This window comes from Malaclemys terrapin, chromosome 1, assembly GCF_027887155.1.
Source record: "Malaclemys terrapin pileata isolate rMalTer1 chromosome 1, rMalTer1.hap1, whole genome shotgun sequence".
NCBI lineage: Eukaryota > Metazoa > Chordata > Testudines > Emydidae > Malaclemys > Malaclemys terrapin.
In genome coordinates this window covers 91,936,376-91,955,549 of record NC_071505.1, presented here as the reverse complement: position 1 = coordinate 91,955,549, position 19,174 = coordinate 91,936,376, and the positions used below count along the sequence as shown (strand labels likewise).

At 42.5% G+C, this 19,174-nt stretch overlaps 1 protein-coding gene across 1 annotated transcript in view; it reads left to right on the top strand.

Moving 5' to 3' along the window:
* The window catches only part of ADSL (adenylosuccinate lyase), a 47,304-nt gene that overhangs the window by 12,462 nt on the left and 15,668 nt on the right, over window positions 1-19,174 (top strand). The window contains exons 2-4 of the mRNA XM_054031171.1: window positions 950-1,153; window positions 2,504-2,548; window positions 3,208-3,287. Coding sequence (XP_053887146.1) covers window positions 950-1,153; window positions 2,504-2,548; window positions 3,208-3,287 — 329 coding nt within the window. The remainder of the gene's footprint in view (window positions 1-949; window positions 1,154-2,503; window positions 2,549-3,207; window positions 3,288-19,174) is intronic.

The window sequence follows — 19,174 nt, the reverse complement described above, 5'->3', positions numbered from 1 at the left end:
ACTCTTGTGGTTTATTACATTTTCCCATTTTAATTTTCTCCTGTTGCTGTATGAAAGATGCACACAAACAGAATGGTAATCCAACTGCCTAATTATACATCTTTAAACTATAGTATTCTAAGGTATTACTTGTAAAACATAGGTAAAATAACTTTTCAAACAAGTGTAATTTTTTTAAGTAGCTGTCCCTCTAAAATAACTTCCATATTTTTTTAAGCACAGCCTAGTGGCTGTTCCGCATGGAATACTAACAGTTTGCCAGTCTGAAATCTACTACTCCAGTTTTACGTAAATTAAGGGCGGGGAGCGGGGGGACAACGAAGTGTAGCAATATTTTTTTCAAGTGAAAAATGTGCTGTTTACATCACTTGTCTAAGCGAAGTGACTGAATTGATTTACCCCAACTTCCGAGACGTTTTAGTTTTGAGCTAAGATGAGGTCTATGAAGGAAAAAAATTCAGAAATTTACAAGCAACAGAAAATAGAGGGTTTGGTACTTACTTAAAGCAAAGGTTCCCAAACTGTGGACAACTGATGGTCTGCAGAGTTTTGCTGGCAAGTTCACATGGTGGTGCTTCTCCTTTCCAGCCACTAAACTCCGTTAAGAGAAGCTCTAATACATTACTTTCCTGAAAGTGCCTTTCCATGAAAGTAATTGCTGCTATTGTCACAAAGATGTTATGTAATTGTGTTTCGGAAGGGAATGGTGACCAAGAGACGCTAATATATAGGCTACCCTATTGAAAAAGTTTTAGAACCCCTGAACTAAATCACTTGCTACAACAGTCCCATAATGTGGCCTTTTACTCACAAGAATCTCTAATTGACAGTAATCCAAGAAGAGTTACATGGGGCTAAAGTGTGTGTTGCTTCTGTCTCCATTTGGTTTGGGCTCTTTCTGTCAGAGGGAGAGAGATTTTTTTGTGTTTGCTTTCTTTTTCCCCTTCAGTCACTGGGACTGCCTATCACAGATGATCAAATCCAAGAGATGGAAGCAAACCTGGATAACATAGACTTCAAGATGGCAGCTGAGGAGGAGAAGAGGTTGCGTCATGATGTGATGGCTCACGTGCATACTTTTGCCCACTGTTGTCCAAAAGCTGCTGCTATCATTCATCTTGGAGCCACTTCCTGCTATGTGGGCGATAACACGGTAAAATAATAGAGAGTTTGTTCTCTAGAGAGCTGCACCGAACCCACCAAATGCTGCTCTTGATAATTTAAAATAAACTTACTTTTAAAAATAAAATCTCCAAATAGAATTTTTTGAAAGTTTTTTTTATTTAATTTTACTTCTGGAGCTAATTCCCCCTGTCCCAATCTCACTAGAGACTATTTTAGTCAGTGTTGGCTGGAGTTCTAGTTCTCCTAAACATACTGACAGCTGCAGAGCAATGCTGCACTCTTTTTGGCATGAAGCAAGATCCATCCTCCAACAACAGCACTTACTAAGCCCCATGTGTGTCATCTGTTGCTTTAAACTAGGGAAATTCACAATCATGTGAGTTGCACAAAGAAAAAAAGTCTGTGAGATCTGTTGGTCATGCCAGCTGGTCACCAGTTCACTGATTTGAGAAATCAAGGCCACTTTTGACATATGCAGATCATGAGCTTTCAATTGTTGTATGGAAAATCTGGATTGTTCCAATAGGAGAAGAGCTATTCAGGGTCAATAGAATGGATAGGAATCTTGTATACCCCCCCCCCCCCCACACACACACACATAATGTCCTGCTCTTCAGTATTTGCTTCTGTCAAGGGTTGCGGGGTGGCCTGTACAAATCTAATACAAAATAGTGTTATTCCCCAGCATGTTGCTGTCTTCCCCAACCCCTCCCAAACTCATCATAACCACTGTTGTTCCTTTTGTTCGACGAGACCTCGTAGTGCACTTTTGCTCTTCTCCTGTGGCAGTCCTGCATTTTGCCTGGACTTTAGCAGCTTGGTAGCTGCTTTTCCCATACCATTTGGACTCAGCTATATTTGATTGCGCCAGAGAAGGTTAAAGGAAAGCTCTACCGGGCCAGCCAGCCTTTTTGAAGTGAAGTCTTGAAACAGCCCTGTAGATCTGTGGCAAGTAGTGCCTGCACTTTCATGTGGGGCGATTAGGATTTAGTCTCATTCCCTTGGGGCACTAGGAATTCTACAAAAGCATGATTTCCACCCAAGAGGGTTTGAACAGGATTCATGTTGCTTTGCAGGACCCCTTCTGGCTGATATAGAAGCAATGACATTGATGGGCCCTGACAAATATCCAGTCCTCCTTGGCTTAAAGAAGGTCCCTCTGATACAGCATTTTGATTCAGGAAAGTGTGAGTTTTAGGATGAGAAATGGAGAGGCTCTTTCTTAGAGATTCCTTGGGAGGGAAGAGCAGTTTAATTATCCATGGCAGCTGTGTGTTCAGAGAGGCTAGAACTTCTCCCCCCCACAAACGAGAAAGGGGAGTGAACAGGTGGCTGTCAAGCAGAGTTGAACTGAACTTTCTTTACTCGTTCCTTCCAGGACCTGATTGTTCTCCGCGATGGGTTCAACCTGCTGCTGCCCAAGGTGAGAGAGAGGTCGTGTGCGCAGCATCCTGCAGGTGGACACAGCTGATGGCCTCTGGGTGAATGATGTTTATCCTAGTTGGTCTCTGGGTGGATGCTGGTGAGGTGGAGTTCCTCTGGGACTTAGACACCCAGGAAAAAGTGGCTGACTACTGTGGAGTGGGTGAGCAGTCCTTAGCTTCATGTGATCTCTTGTCTCTCCCCAGCCTCCCCCAAGGCCTCTTGCTTCCTGAGGGGCTGTATGGAAGTGGGAGGGTCTGTTGTGCCAGAAGTGGCTTCGTTTTACTTGTCCCAGTTCTGAAAAAGAGAGAACTAAATGGTTAATCACTCGCCCAGCAGGTGCTGGTGGAGATGATAAACAGACTAGACTGGCCTGTGATCTAATCTGGTGTGACCATTTCTGTGTCTCTAAGTTTTATGGGGAGCAAAACTTGTGCATACAACCTCAAGTGACAAATAAACATGAAGCCTCCTAGTGGCTGTAGAAATTGAGCCAGTTAAGGTGTTATATGCTTTTTAATCCCTACCCCACCGCTATCATGCTTAAGCATGGGTCAGCACTGTACCAAGACAGTTCAAGGTTAGCTTGTAACTTCTCTCTACATTGCAATTCCTTTTCTGACTCTCTGCCTGTTTTCTCCCATCCCCCACTCTCATCAGCTCGCCACGGTGATTAGCCGGCTGGCTGATTTTGCTGAGCAGTACGCTGACTTACCTACCCTGGGTTTCACTCACTACCAGTAAGTAGCCCAAGAGCTTTTCCTTTAATTTCCGAGTCTACTCATTAGATGGAGGGTGCTGGTGCTGCCAGGTCTGTCTCACATTTTCTCCGCCATCTGATCAGTTGAGTTCACCACCCTATGTCTCAAGATCCAGCAGCAGTGAGTTTGAAAAAAGGGATAGATGCTTAAGGCCTGGTCTCCTTTTACACTGGGCAATTGAACCGCAGCTGTCAGCAATTGCTCCATTTGAACCTGTGCTAGTAACAATGTAACTGCTAATGTAAATGGTACAAAACCACTGTTACAGAAAGCATAGTTGGGACTTATACCAAACTTGTGCTTGGATGCCAAGCTCCTGTGACACTTTCTGTCTATACTGTCACTTAATCTGTTTTCAACAACAGTTCAGAAAAACCTATTGCTGGCAGCTGTTCAATTCCTTAATGTAGAGAGGACTTCATATGAATGAGACTTGCTTCTGCAGTTATAACTACAAGCCCTGTCAATTTTCATGTTTCAAGGCGGGGTTGATAAAAATCAATGCTTTTTTTTTTCTTCTTCTTAAAGGTTTTTTAAATTATTTAAATCTAATTTTTTGATTTTTGTTTAAATTATTTTTCTTTTTAATATAGAAGATTTAATATGCTGAATCCATGAGCCTCTATCAAAAGCTTTGAGTTAAAGACTGCTTTTCTATATAAAGAAAGAATTGGGGCGGGGGGTTAACTTTTGAGGTTAATATGGCAAAGTAGGTCATGTACTGTATTAAGGGCTTGATCCTGTGGGGGATCTGGGGGCTGTGCTACTGAGTGAAGAGACTGACAAAGTTATCACAGGCATTGGTCCTAGCCTCTGACTCCAGGAGACACCACCATGTATCTCATCATGCTCATCCACTGAACCCATCGGAGTGATTTCAAGCTCTACTTTATAGCTTCTCCCCACCTGAGCTCTGTTCTCAAACTATGAATATTTTATACTCTGATCTGCCCAATAACTACCAGCCCTTGCTTCTAGACAGTTCTGGGCACTTCGGGTAAATGGCCTTGCTCTCTCTTCTTACATGTGCACATGGACAGATACAAACAGAAATCCATTAACTTCTCAACTGCCTCCCTGTCTGTCTCTAAACAAGTAAAATACTGCAGTGCAACAGATTATGTTACCAGAAGTCTTGGATTGTTGTTGGTTCTTTTGTTTTTCTGGGGTAGGAGTGGGGTAGAGGAGATATGTGACAAGAAGCAGAATATGCAGCCAGAAAGGCGCAACATTTGTCGAAACAGGACACTGGGAAGAAAGGGCAACATTCTTTAGAACAGGCCTGCACAACATGCGGCCCGGGGGCCACATGCGGCCCACATGGGCTCATTGTGCGGCCCGCGGGGGTTGAGTAGATGGGCTCACTGTGCGGCCCGCGGGCGGAGGGGGGGTGAGTAGACAAGCGGCGGGTGAGGGAGAGGGGGTGAGTAGGTGAGGGAGCGGGCAGTGGCAGGGAATGAGTAGGCGAGCCGGGAGGGTGGAGGGCTGAGGAGGCGAGTGAGCGGGCAGTGGCGGGGGGTGAGTAGGCGAGCTGGGGCAAGGGAGCTGAGGAGGCGAGTGGTGAGTCGGTTGCTGACCTGTTCTACTGATCTGGTCTTGCTCCGATCCCCTCTCCCAGGGCCGGCTCCAGGCACCAGCAAAACAAGCAGGTGCTTGGGGCGGCACATTTCTAGGGGCGGCATTCTGGCGCCGGCCATCATAGGTGCCGACTCCGGGGCATGGGAAAAAAGTGCCCTCGCTGCCCCAGCTCACCTCCACCTGCTCCCCTGAGCACGCCGCCACCGCTCCGCTTCTTCTCCCTCCCTACCAGGCTTGCTGCGCGCGAAACAGCTGTTTTGCGCAGCAAGGCTGGGAGGGAGGAGAAGCCAAGCGGCGGGGCGCTCGGAGGAGGCGGTGGTGGTGGAGCGGAGGTGAGCTGGAGTGGGGAGCGGTTCCCCTAACCCCCTCATTACTTCCTGCGCCCCCCCACTCTAGCTCACCTCTGCTCCGCCTGCTCCCCCGAACGCGCTGCTGCTCCACTTCTCCGCCCTCCCTCGCCTGAGAGGGACGGGGGAGAAGCGGAGCGGCGGCATGCCCGGGGGAGTAGGCGGAGTGGAGGTGAGCTAGGGTGGGACATCATGGGGGGCCCGTAGGAAGCAATGGGGGCGAGAAATGCGGCACGCCAGGGGAGGAGGCGGTGCTGGGGATTTGGGGAAGGGGTGGAGTTGGGGTGGGGCCGGGGGCACGAAAAAGAAAGGGGAGGCGGCCAAAAATTTTTTTGCTTGGGGCGGCAAAAATCCTAGAGCTGGCCCTGCCCTCTCCAAGCGTTGCAGCTGTCCAGAGGTGCCTGCCTTCCACGCCTTCCGCATTCACACCTCATTCATTCAACAGGGCAATCGATTACAAAGTGGGGGGGAAGATCTTATTCTACTTCTAGCAAAAAGACATTTTTCTTTTACCTTAATTATACTATCTTAGGGGCTGCTATAACATATTACCGAGGTTCAATACTGCTGTTTCGGTGGGGCGGCGCTGGGGAAGAGGGTTTAATTCCGTGGAGCAGATGGCGCGCGCGGGGTGGCGGGGGTTCGGCGGCGCTGGGGAGGTTGTTTCCGTGGGGTGGGCGGTGCTGGGGGTGGTGGTGGTTTGTTTTGGGGGGGCTGGGCGGCGCTTGGGGGGTTTCGTCCCTCAGTTGTTTGCTTTGGAGTAATATGGCCCTCGCCGCTTTACGAGTTGTGCAGGCCTGCTTTAGAATGTAGCTTCTAGTGTTGATTTCAACACCTAGGAACTGGAAGGGAAAAAACTGCCATGGCTGCAAGTTGTAAAAAAGAACCTATTTGGGAATATATTCAAGAAATTCCTGTACTTCTGGGTAAAAAAATAACTCATGGCAACTGTGAATGGTGCAACAGAGATGCAAGGCCTGGTTGCCAGAATGAAACAACATTATGAAAATTGCTCCTCAGAAGACAGTGACTTTGAAGATGATGTGCCTGAACAATCTGGATCAGCTGGTTAGTAAACTTATTTTTGCACCATTTTTATGGGCTGTCTTCCATGTCACACTATGATAATAATGATAACTTAGATTATTGTCATAAATTTATGGTTTTGGTGAATTACTTGTGAATTTCAAAATGTTTGTTCAAAATGTAACTGATATGTTAGTTTGTTGTGGGAGTGTGTCAATTACATTTTTACTATTACTACTGGACTTTAGAAAGGATTTTTATTGCTCCGTATAATCAAATATCCTAGGTGAAGATTTCCTCTTTAAAAGTAAAGTTTTATTAGGCATTTATGAATTTTAACATTTAAAATATGTTTTTTCTCTAAGTTGTTTGGTATGTTGCTAGAGATAAGGGTTTAAATAGTGTGACAGGGTCAAGCCAGATGGCTACAGAAGAGTGGTAGAAGGCAGATATATTAGTCCCAGATTAAGTAGATCCCTTTTCCCTGGGTAAGGTAACAGGGGCAGTTCCAGAACAAGCAGGAACTTGCTGGAACCAGTTAAGGCAGGCAGGCTAATTAGGACACCTGGAACCAATTAAGAAGAAGCTGCTAGAATCAATTAGGACAGACTGGCTAATCAGGACACCTGGTATAAAAAGGCTCTCACTCCAGTTAGTGAGGTGTGGGTGTAAGGAGCTGGGAGTGAGAGGATGTGCTGCTAGAGGACTGAGGAGTATAAGTATTAACAGACATCAGGAGGATGGTCCTGTGGTGAGGCTAAAGAAGGTGTTGGGAGGAGGCCATGGGGAAGGTAGCCCAGGGAGTTGTAGCTGTTGTGCAGCTGTTACAGGAGGCACTATAGACAGCTGCAGTCCACAGGGCCCTGAGTTGGAACCCGGAGTAGAGGGCGGGCCCGGGTTCCCCCCAAACCTCCCAATTGACCTGGACTGTGGGTTCTACCAGAGGGAAGGTCTCTGGGCTGTTCCTCAACCCACATGGTGAATCTCTGAGGCAAGAAAATCCGCCCAAAAGTGCAGGACCCACCAAGATAGAGGAGAAACTTTGTCACAATTGTGACAATGCTGTTCTGGCGGAACCCAACTGAGAGTGCCAACTCAGGACAAATTGCTAAAATAGGGCAGTTACAGCCCAAGGCTGGGGTTTTTCCACCTCTAAGGCAAACCAAACCAGCCAGACTAGGAGGACTTCGGTCTCACCCCACTGGCTAACTGCAAGTCTCACAAGCAATCTCCTTAGACACTCCAGTTTCCCAGTACTCCCACCAGTGCCACTCGTTATGGGGACAAATGGTTATGAAAACCAATACCCCAGTAAAAGAAAAAGGTTCTCCTGATCCCAAAGGACCAAGCCCCAGACCCAGGTCAATATACAAATCAGGTCTTACCCACAAATCACGCTGCTGCCAATCCTTTAGAATCTAAAATCTAAAGGTTTATTCATAAAAGGAAAAAGATAGAGATGAGAGTTAGAATTGGTTAAATGGAATCAATTACATACAGTAATGGCAAAGTTCTCGGTTCAGGCTTGCAGCAGCGATGGAATAAACTGCAGGTTCAAATCAAGTCTCTGGAATACATCCCCCGCTGGGATGGGTCACTCAGTCCTTTGTTCAGAGCTTCAGTTTGTAGCAAAGTTCCTCCAGAGGTAAGAAGCAGGATTGAAGACAAGATGGAGATCAGGCATTAGCCTTATATAGTCTTTTCCAGGTGTAAGAACACCTCTTTGTTCTTACTGTGGAAAATTACAGCAAAATGGAGTCTGGAGTCACATGGGCCAGTCCCTGCATACTTTGCTGAGGTACAAGGCGTATCTGCCTTCTCTCAATGGGTCCATTGTATAGCTGATGGTCCTTAATGGGCCATCAAGCAGGCTAGGCAGAGCTAATCTCAGCTTGTCTGGGATGTCACCCAGAAGCATAGCATAAGTTTGCCATACAGACAGTATAGAGCCATTATTCATAACTTCGACTACAAAACTGATACACACATATAGACAGCATAATCATAACCAGTAAACCATAACCTTGTCCTAGACACCCCATTTGACCCCCTTTATACAAGATTTGGGTGCCACTATAGGACCTTGGTTGCAACATTGATCTATATGGTCCCAGTTTATGTCAATAACGTCACAACAATAGATTAAGATTATCCTTATAATTTACTAATTGTTTGCCCTATAAAACTGAGTTTAGAAATAAATACCATTTAAACAGTGGTACAGTCAGCTGCAGTAGGAGAAAATCTTTCATTTACAATCTTTTTAAAGCAATGCCCTGAGTAATAACCAGTGACTGAGGGGGACTTTTTTACCTGTTGTTGCAGGGTCCCTGCTTAGACATAAGGAGTTGTGAATGTCCATCATTTGCAATGTCCACAACATCAGAGTCATCTGCTGATACCACCAGCAGTACTGCAACTAAACATACTTCAGACAGTAAATTAACTGCATCAAAACAAGCTTTCTTCATCATAATCCAGTTAAGAAAGGCATGAATTGCAATCAGGACCAGCAAATTCCAGGAAGACTCCATAAATGAAAAGATTGCACAGTTCTTCCTTTCATGTTGTTCAGAACAAATATTTCATTGACATGGTTCAATCATTACAAATATGGTACACTCCATCTAGCAGAGCAGACATTGCTGAAAGGTTGTTGGGAGAAGAAAATTGAACAGTGTGCAAAAAACAATGATGGGGAAATTTGTTAATCTGAGTCCTGATGTGTGGAACAGTGTACACAGTGCTCCAATAATATGTGCTTATGTGATAACAGAGATACGGTTGTCTCTTACAGAAACAATTGATACAACAGGAAATGCCCACGCCGCGGAATACTTAAAAGAACTGGCAGTAAAAGCTATAGCAAACTATGAACAAAAATTCAAATGTCAGGTATGTAGCTTTGTCATGGGCAATGAGGCAAATGTAGCAAAGATGAGAAGAAATCTAGAAGATAGTGATGGGAACCTGAAACTTACAACATATGAGTGTGCAGTGCTCATTTGATGCATCTTTTATCTAAAGAGTTGAGTACAACTGCAGGAATAAAGGAAAAAGTAGTTAAAGTTGTGAAATGCTTCCATAACAACCACTTTCCTCCAGCTTCACTGAAGAGAATAGATGTATTTAAACTAATTCTCACTCAAGATGTATGATGGAAGTCAGTGGTTGACTGTTTTGAGCTGTTTATTTAGAACTAGCCTATTCTGAAGATAATTTGTGAAGAAAATTGAGACAAAATAAATGGAACTCTCACAGCCAGAGTATTCAACATCGGACTAAACGGAAATGTAGAAGATATGATAAATATACTGAAACCTATTTTCATAGCCTTGGACGAACTACAGAAAGATTGCTGCTGAATTGCTAATGCTGTTAAAATTTGGAAAGAAGTTTGAGATATTGATAAAAGAAATACCCAGCACCAAAATTAAATTTTAGGCAGTAAAATAATCGGATGGATCAAGCACTTACTCCACCTCATTTTCTTGCCAGTATTCTGAACCGAGAGTACCAGGTAGATGCCAAGCTGCTGAAGAAGATGCTGCTATGACATGAGCATTGAATAATCACCCATCAATCTTGCCAACCATAATAAATTTCAGGGCTGGAAATGAACCATTCAAGCAGTACACGTTTGATGATGTTTTAAAGAAAGTCACACCACTGAACTGGTGGAAGGCACTAGCTAAGCACCTGGAGCCAGCGTTTGTTGAAGTGCTAAACCAGCTTTTGACACCAGTAGCCTCTTTTGCAGGCATAGAGAGAATATGTTCTTCATTTGGACTAATTCATTCAAAGTTGAAATTGATTGGGAGTTGAAAAAGCAGAAAAAATGGTCTTTCTCTTCCAGTCTAGGAATAAAAATTAAGATGGAGGGACATAAAATTTACTAGTTTAAAAAAAAACTTTGAAGGACAGCCTAAGTAACTTAGCCTAAGTCTCTTGAAAATGAGACAATCTGCTTTCTCTATACTACAAAGATAAGTCGACCTATGTTAGGTTGACGTACAGCCACCGCATTAATTACTGCGATGGCTGATGTCCACACTACCCTTCTCGGATGAGTGGTGCGCGTCTTCACCAGGAGCACTTCCACCGACATAAGAGGGGCAGTGTGGGAATCTGAGAGCCTGGACACCCTACAGGCTCCAGACAGGTTGCCGCCTCCCCGTTCCTCACCAGGAGTGGGAGGAAAGCTGCTGGGGATTTCTCACCTCCCCATTCCCCGCTGGGAGCAGGGGGGAAGCCCCCTGGGGCTCCACCATGAAATTAACAAGAATGACAGCTAACAGCTGATCTAAGGAATGCAGACACTGCATCGCCTTAACCACACCGACTTAACTACACCTACATAAGCCTCTAGTTGAGGTGGTTTTATTATGTCAGCATAGCAGGGGAGTTACATTGGCAGGAGGAGCATTTTGGTGAGTACCCATCCACTGTTTTGTCAACAAAAAGCTGACTTTCCTCAACAAAACTGTGTAGTGTAGACAAGGCCTAAGGCGAGTAGTAATTTAATCTCCAGTCACTTACACTTTGGTGTATTTGAAAATTTCCCCAGGCTGACTTGAAATACTCCAGCTTAATTCACTGGCTACAATTAATCCCTCTATTCCTTTAATACCTCATTTGGTTGTAAATGTGAAACTTGTTTTGATAAGAGAAGATTATGTATCCAAAACATTTAAGGTTTTATTTATTTAAATTGTATATGCTGTTTGTTTAATTAAACCAGTTACAATCCTAATGCAGCTTGACACAAATCATGAGCAAAAAGTTAAGCATCTAGTAAATAAGCAATGTATCATTTACTATTTTCTAACATACTAAAAATGTATAATAAGAATCTGAAAATATTTAAGTTTTGCTTAAATAAACACATATAGCTATAGTGCGCCCTCCTAGGTAGCAAAAAGATGTACTGAACATAGTGTAAAGTCTCTATTTAGTTGTAAATCAACATGTTTTAATGGCTGTATCAACCAGTGAGAATGCACCTTTCTTTAGAAAATAACAGAAGTACAAACAAAAAAGTTGATTAAAGTTGATAATTTAAATGGAGACTTTCTACTTGGTGACTTAAATTGCTGATTTAAATCAATGGACCCTGTTTTAGGGCATAAGCAGATCACTAGCAGGAATCAGGAAATCTTTCTCCCATGTTATAAGTTTGCACAACATTCTGTATCATGAAAGGCGTATGCCTTTTCTGTGGTACATCTGGCATTGGCTACTGTCAGGAGACTGGATTGTTCTATAATGACAGTATCTCTCTGTTGCTCTTGAGAATATGGTTTATTGAAAAGGAATCAAGACCTGGACAAGAATGTTGCTGGAGATGTGGGTTAATTTGCTGCTGCCAGGGATGGCAGTTGTTAACTCTCAGGACTTTACACTATGGACCTTGATTTAAATCTTATTTTTCCACTAGTGGAAGTGGTGTGGGACAGCCGAGACTGGGAAGGTTCTGACACTTCGTACCCAGATCTAATGTCCTTGTTGCATAGGAAATCACTCCTGAAGAAGAGTGAAGAAAGCATCAATCCAAGTGTGACCCTAAGAGTCCCTTTATGCTAACTGGCAAAGGGCACACTCAACACACTGTGGTCAGAATATTTATTATTGTGTTATTGAAATATGTTTTGGAAGCAATGAATAAACAAATCTGCCTTAGACAAAGGAATGTGGTTCTGCCTGGCTTGATTACAGGCAGATGACAATGCAAGTACATTTACATATAAGGTAAACAAAGCAATCGAGCTAACAAGTGGTGGAGGACACAGCGTGGTGAGTACATCAAGGGACACATAAGTCTGAACCCCCAGGAAGGTTTCTTGGCTCTTCAGGTAACGACCATAGACTTTGGGAAACATAAGGAGAGCAAAAAGACATATTTATCCATCACATAGAGAACAAAGGGGATAACAGTCTCTGATTCTGTTAACTTTGCTTCCTCCTGCCGAAAGGGCTGAAGATGCTGGCAGCTTGATGTAAGTGAGAAAGCTGTTTAGACAAAGATTATAGCTTGCTAAAATTGAGTCTTGGACACTGAAAAGTATGTTTTGTTTTGTTTGTAACCATTTCCTTGTTTTCTCTGCTTAGTATCACTTAAATCTCTGTTCTATTTATTAATAAACTTAGTTTATAGTAAAACTAAGAATATCTCAGTGCTGTCATATTAAGGTAAAGAGTGTGTGTTTGGTGAGTGCTGGTGTGTAAGCTATCTCTTTGAAGGAAGCAAACTAAATCATTTCTGTGAGTGGCTAGTGAGAATGGACTGGACACTGCAGAGACAGATCTCTGGGGAACTGTGATTCACTGAATGTTACCTGCAAAGAGATTAAGACTGGCAGAGTCTCCTGGAGTCTGCTGGTGAGGGGGGCAGATTGGTGTGGCTGGGAGCTGACACAGTTTAAACTGCCATTGTGTTATTTCTCTGCCTCAGTAAGGGAGAGGTTTAGGATGCCCTGAGGAGAACCTCTCACGCTACGTCCTCACTACGGGAGGAGGAGGGGGGTCAATTTAAGATACGCAAATTCAGCTACGTGAATAGCGTAGCTGAATTCGACGTATCGGAGCCGATTTACCCCGCTGTGAGGACAGCAGCAAATCGATCTCCGCTGGTGGAGTAGACCGCTCCCCTGTTGACGGCGCTTACTCCTACCTCCGCTGGTGGAGTAGAAGTGGCGATTCAGGGATCAATTTCTACCCACCGATTCAGGCGGGTAGCGTAGACCTACCCCAAGTCTCAGTCAGGGTACATAGATGGAAATAAAGAAGCCAGTGAGGCCAGTCAGCAGAATTTATTTAACTAAAATCCTAGTGCCGCCTCTGTCTGCCTTGCATATTGTCAGAGGAGCACAAAAAGCTGTGTATTCTTTACTGCTGTCGAGGAAACGGGTGAATGAAGAGATGTCTCAGATGCTGCAATAGGGCACATGATCTTTTCAGACTGATCTCTATTTTTGTTCTTGATTATGACAGATCTGAAACTTGGATTATTTTTCCCCAAGCTGTTGTGAAAGAGCTTTTGCCTGGAAAAAATGTGACTGGAAGATGCATATACTTGGCTTATTTCATGGGAGTCTTGATGTTAGCATTAGTTAACAAGAGATGTGGGTCACTTAAGTATTGTATATGTGCTCAGAGACTGTGATGAGTGTGTTTTATATACACATTAAACAAGTATTTAATCATTGTAATCCATTCCAACCCAAATTTTGTGTGTACCCTAAGCCTTCTTGATTAAAAGAAGCTAATCATTTAATTGCTCTATTTGGAAGATCACTGAGCTCTGCAGTAGCTTGTATGTCATCGCTGTCCTTGAACATCAGAACTACAAAAGTGCCAGTGTGACTTCATCCCCCTCTCCTATCAACCCCCGGTCTCTTGTTTTTGCTCAGCTTAGTGTGTGTGTGTGTGTGTGTGTGTGTGTGTGTGTGTGTGTGTGTGTGTGTGTGTGTGTGTGTGTGTGTGTGTGTGTGTGTGTGTGTGTGAGTGATATCAAGCATAGTCCTGGGAATAGTTACTGAACCATTGCCAGAGATCCAGCAGGGGGAGCACTCAATCTTGGGTTTGTTTGTTTTTTAATCTTCTGGAAATTGTCACAAGAAATGGAGACTTCACTGGATAGGTGGACTTAAGTATATATCCCCATCAGTACAACAGTATTTAAAAGTAGATCAGATTTCTGTGTTCAAGTAACTTATTGTGAATGGAAGACAGAATCATGAAACTGAGAAGTTTCTTGGGAGGGTTGGGGAGGAAATCTATTATGTTACATCTTGTCTGCCTTCTTATTCAGCTAATGCAAGATTTCTCCATACAGTTTATTCTCCATACCACTGCCCTGGCTAGTTTTAAATGTCACAAGCAGTGGAGTTTCAGTAATTTCCAAAGAGTGATCTAATAGGCCTTGCGGTTAGGAAATAGCTCCTGATAGCCATCCTGAATTTCCTCTTGGGTCAGTTGAATTCAATTAATCCAATTCATGCCCTCTTGTGCTTACAGTGAACCATTCTTCTTCCTTGCTGTCTGCTCCCTTCAAATTCCTGTTGGCAGTGATCATATTCTTAGTTGTCACTTAGTCAAGATGTACATTTTTAGTTTTTTCTATTAACTCTTTATTAAATTTTTAAAATATCCACACACAGAAAAACATACAAACTATAAAAAAATTTCTCATAATATATTAACCATTTGCTACCTAATCTTAACTATTACCTGAAATATTTAATCATATAATATGAACAATTAAATTATAAATCATTTGTATTACACAATTTACATAAACAACTTTGTTTATAAAAATCCAACTAGTTAAAAGTAAAATTATTAGAATAAGGTAAAGAATAGAAGCAAAATTCAGAAGACGGGGATAGAGATGGTGAGGAGGGGGCCCATGTAGTTAATAGGATCATTCAGATACTTACAGGAAAGCATCCAATATCTGAGAATTTTTTCTTGGGTATTTCTGTTACAGTATACAATCCTTTCTGTGGTCGCCAAGCTTATTATGTCTGTGCTCTAGTCTTCAATTATTGGCTGCTTTTTGGATTTCCATTTTTGTAATACTACATGTTTAGCTTGTAACACAATTGTATTTAATAGGAAAAAATTAACTCTGCAGTTAAGTTCTTCCCAAAACATACAGGGATAGGAGCATTCCCAGAGTATATGGATTAAGTTAGCATTTTATGAATTACAGTGCCAGCATTTGTCTGATTTAGCGGCACCTGTTTTGAACAGAGAGAGAGGTCCAATGCTGCCACCATTTTCTGCTGGATTAATCTTAAATGCAGGTTCAAAGAGCAGTTCAGAGCATTGGCTAAAATTTGTTTCCATTAGCAGAGAATAACTGGTCTGGTTCCTCCTTCCATTTCTTTTTTTAGGGAATCCATGTTTAATTCAGATTTGCTGGCCAAGTGTGTATATATAGTGTTGCCATAGGTCTTGGTAATCTGGATAATATTTGGAGAAATTAAAGCAGTTCAGGTGGGTCAGGGTAGCTCAGGCATTGGGGCCAAACAGGTGGAAGATGGCATTTTTGAGTTGCCACTTCTTAATCTCTAGACCAAAACTTCTTTTAATATTGTAAAATGGAGGAAAGTATCATTTTCAATAAATTGATGGTCAAAATCCCTTTCCTAATCCTATCTGGCCAAATGATGAAGTTTCTTTTTTATACAGAGTTTCAAGTTACTTCAGATAGGGGCTTTGATATGTAGAAGGGGGGTGGTCTTTAAATTTCAAAATAGCATGCCAAGTATTTCTGGCTGCCTCAACCGTTGGTAATTGCTCTTTAAGGCATCTGTAGTAATCCAAGTGCACCACATTGGAAAGGGGTAAAGGAGCAACCAATTCTGCCTCCAGTTGGAGCCAATCTGGGACTGTACAGCACGAAGAACAAGCCACTGTGCTGATTGGCTAAAAATTATTGCCTATCATAAAGTGTGAAGTTGGGAAATCTAAACCAACCTGTATTGACGGGGCTGTAATCTTTGTAAGGGTGTTCTGGGCTTGTTACCAGCACCTACAAGAAAGACCTAAACATGTTGTCGATTTCAGTAAAATAAAAGGAATATGTAGGGAGGGGAGAATTCAGAATAAAAAGTATCCTGGGAAGGGCATTCATCCCTCGCCCGCCCGCCCGAAGGGAGAGGGGTAGTGCCTTCCATCCGTTTAAATTGTTTGCTGACTGCATGATTAATGGGGCTAGGTTAACCTTGACTATGTTTTTAATTTCCTTAGGGAACAAGATGCCAAGCTATCTGAGGTTTGTCTGATGCCATCTAAATGTCCCTATAGGAGAGCTACTTCCAGCTAGATCTAATGAGATCTTCATTGCTTCTGACTTACCCAATTAATCCTGTAGCCAGAGAATTTACCACTGTTGTCTATTGTTTGTAATATTTGGAATAGATTGACCTGGGTTTTTAATAAATAGGAGGATGTCATCTGCATATAGAAGGATTTTTGTTTGGCCAGAGTTCCTGATTTGATCCATTGAATATCTTGGTGTTCCCTAATTAGTACTGCAAGTGGTTCTAATGCTAGATTGAATGGGAGTGGGGAGAGGGGGCATCTGTGTCTACTTCCCTGAAACAGATCAAAGGTGGGAAATATTACACTGTTCGTTAGGGTACGAGAGTTGGGATTGAAACATAACAGTTATACCCATGAAATAAAGGATTTTCCCAAGCCAAATTTATCCAGGGTAAGAAACAGATATTGCTAGTTCATTCTGTCAAAGGCTTTCTCTCCATTGAGTGAAATGATTGCGTCGGAATTTCTAGCGTGTTAATGGAATGCCATAATATAAATCAACTGATGTGTTATCTGACCATGCCCTTTTTAATAAATCCCACCTGATTTGGGGTGAACCTTATCACTTGTTACTTTCAAAAATATTGCCCAAGAGGCTTGAAAAAGTATTTTTATATATCAGTATTGACTAAAGAGATGAGTCTATAGCTTTTGCGCTTCCTTACACGGTTTAATTAGTACAGTATTTAGTGCTTCCCTCATAGTAGGAGGTAATGTACATTTCTTTAAGGCATCTTTGTAAATGTAGAACAGCTGAGGGACCAGAATTTCTTTGAGACTTTGATTGAATTCTAACAGTAGACAATCAGGGCTCTGAGTCTTGCCAAGACCCTTTCCTGGCCTTGATTATTTCCTCTGATTGCCAGGGAGAGGTCAGTCTGGCCTGCTGCTCTTCTGAGATTTGTGGGAGGTTAAGAGTTTTAACAAAATTATTCAGTTCTTCTGGATCAGGTGGTAAATCATTATTGTAAAGAGCCTGGTGGAATTTCAAAAATTGATCATTGATCCTCTTTGTGATTAGCAATAACCCGCCCTTGTTCTGATTTGATTGATACTATTTGGGACTTTGACCTCTCACTTTTAATCTCTATGTAAGAATTTTTCCTGCTCTCTCTCCCGATGTTTGAGTCTAAAAAGAGCAAATTTGGCTTCTGCTGAAGTCAGTCTATTTACTTTATGCTAGGGCTGCCAAGCGATTAAAAAAAATAATTGTGATTAATTGCACCATTAAAGAATAATAGAATATAATTTATTTAAATATTTGTGGATGTTTTCTACATTTTCAAATATATTGATTTCAATTACAACACAGAATACCAAGTGTATAGAACTCACTTTATATTTATTTTTTATTACAAATATTTGCACTGTAAAAAACAAAAGAAATACTATTTTTCAGTTAACCTAATACAAGTACTGTAGTGCAATCTCTTTATCATGAAAGTTGAACTTTCAAATATAGAATTATGTTAAAAAAAAAAAAACCTGCATTCAAAAATAAAACAATATCAAACTTTAGTGCCTACAAGTCCACTCAGTTCTATTGCTTGTTCAGACAATCGCTCAGACAAACAAGTTTGTTTACGTTTGCAGGAGATAATGCTGCATGCTTCTTGTTCACAATGTCACCTGAAAGTGAGAACAGGCGTTTGTTCACATGACACTGTTGCAGCCGGCGTCACAAGTAGGGTAACCAGATAGCGAGGGTGAAAAATCGGGACAGGAGGTGGGGGGTAATTGGCACCTATATAAGACAAAGCCCCAAATATCAGGACTGTCCCTATAAAATCGGGACATCTGGTCACCCTAGTCACAAGATATTTACATGCCAGATGCACTAAAGATTCACATGTCCCTTCATGCTTCATCCACCATTCCAGAGGACATGCGTCCATGCTGATGAAAACAATCCAAAGCAGTGTGGACCAAGGCATGTTCATTTTCATCATCTGAGTCAGATGCCACTAGCAGAAGGTTGATTTTCTTTTTTCGTGGTTTGGGTTCTGTATTTCTGCATCGGAGTATTGCTCTTTTAAGACTTCTGAAATCATGCTCCACACCTTATCCCTCTCAGATTTTGAGTCAAGTGCTGTAGCTATCTTTAGAAATCTCACATTGGTACCTTTGAGTTTTGTCAAATCTGCAAAAGTATTCTTAAAATGAACATGTGGTGGGTCATCATCCGAAACTAGCATAACATGAAATATATGGCAGAATGCGGGTAAAACAGAGCCGGAGAAATGCAATTCTCCCCCAAAGAGTTCAGTCACAAATTTAATTAACGCATTATTTTTTTAACGAGCGTCATCAGCATGGAAGCCTGTCCTCTGGAATGGTGCCGAAGATGAAGAGGCATATGAATGTTTAGCATATCTGGCACGTAAATACCTTGCAATGCCGGTTACAAAAGTGCCATGCAAATGCCTGTTCTCACTTTCTGGTGACAATGTAAATAAGAAGGGGGCAGCATTATCTCCCGTAAATGTAAACAAACTTATTTGTCTTAGTGATTGGCTGAATAAGAAGTAGGACTGAGTGGACTTATAGGCTCTAAAGTTTTGCATTGTTTTGTTTTTTTGAGTGCAATTTTATGTAACAAAAAAAATCTACTTTCGGATGAGAAAAGCCACTTTCATGGGACTGTGTGAGGAGCTTGCCCCCACCCTGCGGTGCAAGGACACGAGATTGAGAGCTGCCCTGCCAGTGGAGAAGCGGGTGGCTATTGCAATCTGGAAGCTGGCAACTCCAGACAGCTACCGGTCAGTCGCAAACCAGTTTGGAGTGGGAAAGTCTACCGTTGGAATCGTGTCGATGCAAGTTTGCAAGGCCATTAATCGCATCCTACTCAGAAGAACTGTGACTCTGGGTAACGTGCAGGAAATAGTGAATGGCTTTGCACAAATGGGGTTCCCTAACTGTGGAGGGGCGATAGCTGGCACGCACATTCCTATTCTGGCACCACCCCAGAATCTAGGATCTGAGTACGTTGATCGGAAGGGGTATTTCTCTATGGTTCTCCAGGCACTTGTGGATCACCGTGGGCGTTTCATTGACATTAAGACAGGCTGGCCCAGAAAGGTGCAT